The sequence below is a fragment of the Gastrolobium bilobum genome, unplaced genomic scaffold, assembly GCF_033153095.1.
Source record: "Gastrolobium bilobum isolate Gb01-03AN ecotype WA unplaced genomic scaffold, APGP_CSIRO_Gbil_v1 utg3482, whole genome shotgun sequence".
In the NCBI taxonomy this organism is placed as follows: Eukaryota; Viridiplantae; Streptophyta; class Magnoliopsida; order Fabales; family Fabaceae; genus Gastrolobium; species Gastrolobium bilobum.
Genome location: NW_026896555.1, coordinates 37,069 through 44,688, shown reverse-complemented (window position 1 = coordinate 44,688; position 7,620 = coordinate 37,069). Strand labels below are relative to the sequence as shown.

Below are 7,620 nucleotides of genomic sequence, written 5' to 3'. Positions count from 1 at the left end.
GCTCTCGCCGTCGACGATGGACAATCTCTAGAGAAGTGGCCCTCCTTGCCACACAGGAAACAAACCAACTGCCCCGAAGCACAACGTCCCACATGCTCCTTCCCGCACCCCCCACATCTCGGAGTGGAAGGAGGCCTAGCAAAACTCCCCTGCTGTGAAACAGTCCTCTTGAACTGACCAGGCGCCTACCTAGTAGCCAACTGTTTACCCTTGCCCTTCCCAGCAAACCTCTTGTCCTTCCGGGACGTAGAAACAGGAGTGAAACCAACAGTCCCCTTGCTCTCGTCGATCTTGGCCCTCTTGGCCTTACTCGCTATGCAGACATCCTCAATGTCCTTACACTGCTGAAACCAGTGTACCAAAATCCCTCGAAGCAGCTCCAGCAATATGCTCAGCAATCACCTCATTAAGTCCTCTGCGGAACTTAGCAGCCAGAAACATCGGAGTAGGAGGAACCATCCTGAAGTGTGCAAACTTTACCAGCTCATTAAACTTGGACAAGTACTCGTCAACAGTCATCGAGCCCTGAACCAATCTATCAAACTCCCCATGCTTCCTCTCCTGCGCATCATAGGGAAAGTATCTGCCCAAGAAACACTCCTCGAAGAATGGCCATGTCAGAACACGACCCTGCATCTCATAAGCACGAGAGGTGTTCGTCCACCACTCATGGGCATCGCCCTCCAGCATATAAGTCGAGAACATCATCTTCTGCGGATCTGTACACTGCATGACCCGAAAAATCTTGTCCAACGACTCCAGCCATCTCGCAGCAGCAATAGGATCCAAAGAACCCTCAAACACAGGTGGCTTATGCTTCCTGAAAGCATTCAGCCGGCGATCTATCAAATCACGATCCTCAGCAGGCTCTACAAGAGTCTCCCTCGTCTCAGCGACATGAGCAGCACTGCCAATGTGACTCAGGCTCTCATCCTGAACACTAGGTGGAGGCGGCAGCGGTGGCGGTGGTGGCGGTGGTGCATGGCCTACAGCAGGTCCAGCCCTCATCTCCTCCAACATGACTCTCATCATCGTCATGTTTGCCATCCTGTTCGCCTCGAGGACATCCTCAGTGGTCCTCCAGTTCGCTTCACGAACCTCCTCTGCGGCTATTCGGTTCACCTCGCGAACAACATCCATCATTGATGCGTTGGCCAATCTAGTGGCCTCCTGATCGGCTAACCTAGCCGCCTGCATCTCAGCCAATGCAGTCAGGATAGGATCGGGTTGATCCTCAGAAGTCTCCCGTGTTCTCCCGGACCTTACCATGACTCTGCACAAGTTACACAAATTATGAGTTGATCAGGCCCACACAGTGTGATTACATATGCATTATCATAATAAAATTCGACAGAGTAAACACACAAGACAAACACAACCAAACATCCTAGCTATTGCAATACATACAGGCTTTTCCCTCGAACCTGGCTCTGATACCATAAATGTAACACTCCGTATATATCCGGTAATGTTATCATACTATCGTATTAAGCAGCGCTTAATTAAAAATATGGAATCTCTTTTTCTTTTCAATTATGATGTCATTATCATTACCAACATGCTTATTAATCAATTAATAAAACATCGCCTGTATGTAATTACAATAAAACAGCTATCTGAAAATACCTCATAACATATATAATAAAAGTGTGGCTCTAGTCACGGAACTACAACAACGTAGACCGGACCATCTAACAGTTTATACAACTCCAATCTAAAAAACTAACATAAAGTGTCATGGACAATCCCCATGCTCACTCAAATAAGGCAACACGCCCAACTTCAGTCTCAACAACAAAATAAACATAAATAGCGGAAAACATAAACAGCATACATATCCAGTCATGGCAGCAAAATAGCATAATATCATCAACTAAGCTCTGGCCTCCTGCCGCCAGAGGCATCACTCACCAAACTACCGGAACCTGAAATAAGCATTCCCCAAACGTGGGGTGAGATCTCTAAACAAGAAATCTCAGTAAGACAAAGGGTCCTCATGGATCTTCCACCCCAAGCTCACTTACATATGCAATATAAGTTTAGAAGCAGATATCATCATCAGTTCTAAAATAGTGCAATGCAGCAGATAATCATGCCATGTGTGTCAATTCTATTCTACTGGCCAGAGAAATGCAGGATTTACATACGCCAAATACCCACACTAGTGCAAGATGCTACTTGCATCCACCCCGGATCACCGTCTTGTATGACGCTACATACTCAGGCTTACCGTCAAGATGGAACAACACATGCATATTAAAAGCCATTACACATAAAGCTCAACAACATTTTCAAATATTCAAAGCATGTAACACAGCATGCATAGAACCACACCCCCATGGGACATGGTGGAACCACAACATGGCTAAACCGAGGACACGAAAGCTTACCTTGCAAGCTAACACCCAAGGCCAAGAGTCCACAGCTCAAAGTCCAAACACAGCAGATTCACAATCTGTTATGGACCAATATTATATCATAATAATGCAACACAAGCATATAACTTAAAGACAACGCTTTTCCTTACGTTTTACGTCTTAAGGCTCCATACCAAGCCATAAGCCCTTAATCACAACGATTCTGACTTAGTTCATTAATTACAGAAGTTCAACTTCATCAATCTAGGGTCCATAAACCCCCAACAACCTACTGTACACACAACACAACTACTGTTCTACGAAATCCCAGAATATCCGGATATTCCTCGGGACCATATCCGGATATGCAATATCCGGATATCTCGCTGGACATATCCGGATATGCAATATCCGGATATCCAGAATCCCATATCCGGATATCTAATATCCGGATGTCCAAATCCCATATCCGGATATTTCTCGGGCAGATATCCGGATATTTCACGACAGAATGCAGAAAATGAATTTCGTGAAGATATCCTTCCAAGGTTCCATTTTTAACATTTCCAGAAGCTTAAACATGCATCTTTATGTCCACTTAGGTTCATATGACAGTTGGTTACTTGTTTAATTCATTAAACATGCCAATATACCTCTTTTACTCATCAAACACATGATTAAGGTTGGTACAACTCACCAAAGGTTCAAAACAGAGAAGTAAAGGCTCTTGGAGCTCTCCAATATGCCTCCAAGGTTCTGACTTCCCTCAACCACGAAAATGACAACACAAGCAAGGTTCTTTGTGCCAAAAGGTGGCTTCTTGAAGCTCAAGAGGCAAAGAACAAGGTCACACAAGCCCAAACTCCATAATACAGCCCCAAGGTCACCAATTTCACCTTACCACAAGGCCACAAACTCAGAATGAAGCTCACAACACACTCACTCAAGTATTTCCTATTCACCCAAGGTGTTTTGGTGAAGAAACTAGAGGAAAATGTGACAACTTGGTTGAGTTTCCAAGGAAACAAGGCAAGGCATCAAGGAGGCTGGTCAGCAGCTCCAAGGCACCAACTTTCACATTCAAATGGCTGAGTATCAGCCTAGGTTAGTGTGCAAAAGTTGTATTTATAGTCCACTTAAAGGAAAACACATAGTATTAACTTTAATTGCTACGCTTAGCATTTTAATCCCAAACTTTGGATTCTTAACCTACTCAATTTTACAAGAATTATCATATTTTTCTTATAATTTTCTAAGCACATTTCCGGTACGCGCTTTTCAAATCCAGTACCGGTTTCTAGCACCAGTTCTCATTATTTGGACTTGAAACTCGTTTTACAAGTCCTACATATCATTCTAGTAATTATCATGCACTTATTATAATTTTCTGGGATACTTTTTCGGTAAACATTTATACCGACTAGCAGAACCGGTATCTGCACTTTTCTTCTGAAAAGCGACTTTCAGCATTATTACTCACTTACTATAATTATAAAAGCCTCATAATAATTATTAGGGTCAATTATGGAATCATTTCCTATTTTCTCATATTTATTAATTAAATTCCTTAATTTACGGTGCGGGTTCTTACATACCTCTTGTGATTTATGGTGGTTGGAAGCACGCTACCTTTGATGACCCAGTCTTCTTGGTCCAGTATTGTTTCCTTCCATGATCATATGCATGTGGATAAGGAGGAGGGTTCTCAAGAACTTTAAACTTAGTTTCCACATGTTTTTCCTTGCTCTTGGGCTTTCCCATCTTCACCTTTGGCTTGCTTCCTTCATGCCATTGATGAACTTCCTTCTTGTTCCCTTCCTCAGCCTTTTTCTCCGCAATGTAATTGACATGGTTCTTAGGTTGAGACACAAGCAATGGAGGAGCTTCATTTATAAGTACCTTGAATGTTGCTTGCTCTCCATCCATGCGCATTATCAATTCACCCTTAGGTACATCGATTAACGCTCCTGAGGTTGCTAAGAATGGCCTCCCGAATATCATAGGCACACTGGCATCTTCATCAATGTCAAGGATGACAAAATCAACAGGAATTAGAAATTTGTCTACCTTGACTAGCACATCTTCCACAATACCATGTGATTGCTTTGTTGAGCGGTCGGCCAGTTAAACATTCATCCTAGTTGGCTTCACTTCATTAATTCCCAGCTTCTTCATCAGATTTAATGGCATCACATTAATGCTAGCACCAAGATCGCATAAGACTCTCTCTACAGTCGTCTTGCCAATGGTGCATGGAATACTGAAGCTTCTTGGATCCTTCAACTTTGGAGGCATGTTTTTCTCTAAAATTGCACTGCACTCCTCTGTTAGTGTAATCGGTTTATCCTCTGTGAGCTTCCTCTTCTTAGATAATGTTTCCTTCAGGAATTTGGCATATGAAGGCATTTGCTCCAGAGCTTCTGCAAAAGGAATATTAATCTGCAATTTCTTAAAAATATCTAAAAATTTAGAAAATTGCTTCCTTTGCTCATTTTGCTTGGGCCTCACTGGATATGGAAGTTTCTCAAAACGTGAGAAATCCCATTGCTTCTTTTGAACTGCAGGAGGTTGTTCTTTTGCTTTTTCTTTGCCTTCTTGAGTGTGCTCATTCTTGCCTGCAGAAGCTTCAACTTCCTCTTTTTCTAGCTCCTCACTTTTAGTAGTGATTGCATTGTAGTGCTCCCTTGGATTCACAATGATATCACTAGGGATTGTTCCTTGACTCCTCTCAGCAAGTTGTCTTGAAAGTTGGCCTATTTGAGTCTCCAAGTTTCTGATGGATGCATCTTGATTCTTGTGGTAGGCTCTTGTCTCATTTATGTGATCATTAGTGGTCTTGAAAAGTTGTATCATTGCTTTCTCCAATTCGGATGGCTCTTTATGTGGAAGAGGAGGAGGTTACAGATAATTGTTGGAGTTGTAATCCAGACCTCCACCTTGATTTCTCCTCTGAAAGTTGTTCCCTTGGCCGCCATTCTGATTCCTCTGGTAACTTTGGGTATTCTGTGGTGGCCTTGGATCATACCAAATTCCATTGACCTAGAATGGTTCAGCTCTATTGAATGTAGGGCACTCATTAGTATCATGCGGCTCCTTGCAGTACTCACAGTTAAATACATTAACTTTAGATGTTGAGATCTACATCTTGTCGAGCTTGGCATTCAGACTGGCTAGCTGTTGAGAGATTACTTTTTGCTCAGCTAGTGACGCATCATTGTTCCCCAGTTGTAAGATTCCCCTCTTGGATTGAACTGGCTGAACTTCCATTGAAGCATTATCAGTTCTTGCCATGTAATCAATCAGTTCCAGAGTTTCAGCTGCTGTCTTCCTTCCTATGGTTCCACCGGCTGCACCGTTGATAACCATCTTGGAGTCGGGTGTCATCCCATTGTAGAAGACTCTGACCTTCTTGTCATCAGGGAAGTCATATTGAGGGCATTTTCTGATCAATTCCTGGAATCTAGCCCAGGCTGCACAGAGTGTCTCTCCTGGCTGCTGAATGAAGTTGGTGATTTCATTCACCAACTTATTGTACTTTTCCCGAGAAAAATGCTCAGCAAAGAACTTAGCGGCTAGTTCATCCCATGTTCGGATACTGTTAGGAGCTTGTCGATCTAGCCATCTGAGGGTTTTTTCGGTCACAGCAAAAGAAAACAACCTGAGTCTGATTGCATCATCAGACACTCCATGATGCTTAGTGGTGTCACAGATTCTCAGAAATCTGTCTATGAAGTCGTGAGGATCTTCGTAATCCTCTCCACCGAAAAGGTTCTTCTCTGTTAGTATATAGGTGTCCAAGAGACAATCTGTTTTATCAGATGAACACCTTTTTCGAAGTGGTATTTCATGATTTATAAATTTGAGCAAAATTTATCTTTATCATATTTATGTCTCGCCAATATTTTATTGTTAATATGTGAATAAAGATAAAGACCCTATGAATAGAACATGTGTTCACTCTGGGATCTATGATAGGGATCATGATCATGAGGACTCGAGGACACTGTATGTGTATTATCTAGAATCTGTTCTTGGTCTTGAATCACCAAGAAAGGGTATTGGTGATCTCAATAAGACTAGTACGACGTCATTTACTTGTATAAAGATACGAGGTAGGAACCTCATGGAATGCAGGCATGGTGATGCTTTAGGTGATGTCGTGGGTGGATCTGTTAGAGAACAGATAGCACTGAACTGACCCACCGAGAGACTCCACAAGGATTCATTATAGAGAGTATCATTGGATTTGTAAAGTCTCTTATCGTTTGGTAGTGCAGATCATCCTAGACTTAAGGATGTTATTGAATACTATGTCATAGAGTTATACTTTGACTGTACAACTTTATCCGCCTGAAAAATGGGGAGAACAGTGTACTCTTGGGTATGACTCGAATACATGTGTATAGATGAACATGCCGAAAGGACTTCACAATCCCCTATAAGGGATTAGTCGTTCACAAGACCGGTAAGGCTTGGATGACTTCTAGTTGACTCGGGAATCTATGCATAGTAAGAGATCATGAAGAGTCATGATCTATCTTAAAGTCAATGGAAGAAGATTCCTAGTTCCTGTGAAATATTATATTTAGTCAATAAAGAGAGATGATACTTTATCCTTGCTCTCGACTAAATGTGAATGATGTTGTGAGGGATGATGCCGGCACGGTATCCAAATTAGAAAGGTAGATCACTTGATCAACTCAATTAGTTCTGGGGCTGCAGAGCATTGCTAGTGTCTTATGTGGTCATTAGGTAAATTGGGCCTGTTAAAAGAGTTTAATTGGTTCAAGTTTATTTATGTCAGTGACTAATTGAACCTAATGGGTCACACACTAAGGTTATTCTTGATTGCTTACATTTAGCAAGTTTGGACCAATAAGTGTTATTGGGTTTTTCAAGACTATAGGTGTAATTGGGTTGGAGTTGAACTCCAAGTCCAATATCACCATGTGCCTTTGGACTATTAGTGAAAGATTAATTTTTCTATTAATAAGCCCAAATCTGTTAGTAGGCCCAATACGGTATTGGGCCATGAATCCTAGCAAGTCAAATAGTTGACTTGGCCAAAATAAGTTTTTGGCGCAATTCGAAATTTGAATTTGAATTTTGAATTTTCGAATTTTGAATTTGAATTCAAATTTAAATTGCGGGCTAGGATAAAATCGAATTTAATTTTATTTAAATTCAAGAGGTTAGGTAATTAAGGATAGTTTTGAATTATCCTTATCTGTATCTAATATGATTAGATAGAGATTTATTATTT

General features: G+C 41.5%; 1 protein-coding gene and 1 non-coding gene across 2 annotated transcripts; one reads left to right on the top strand and one right to left on the bottom strand.

The window, feature by feature from the left end:
• Positions 1-4,481: 4,481 nt before the first annotated feature.
• On the bottom strand, positions 4,482-5,210 carry LOC133300524 (uncharacterized). Its single transcript, XM_061500083.1, has 2 exons — positions 4,973-5,210; positions 4,482-4,777 (listed from the first exon to the last, which is right to left on the bottom strand). The coding sequence occupies exons 1-2, from the start codon at positions 5,208-5,210 to the stop codon at positions 4,482-4,484; spliced, it is 534 nt and encodes a 177-aa protein (XP_061356067.1).
• A 568-nt stretch (positions 5,211-5,778) lies between these two features.
• Positions 5,779-5,885, top strand: LOC133300527 (small nucleolar RNA R71). The gene has a single exon (XR_009750066.1). It is a non-coding gene; the product is annotated as a small nucleolar RNA R71 (small nucleolar RNA).
• Positions 5,886-7,620: the final 1,735 nt, after the last annotated feature.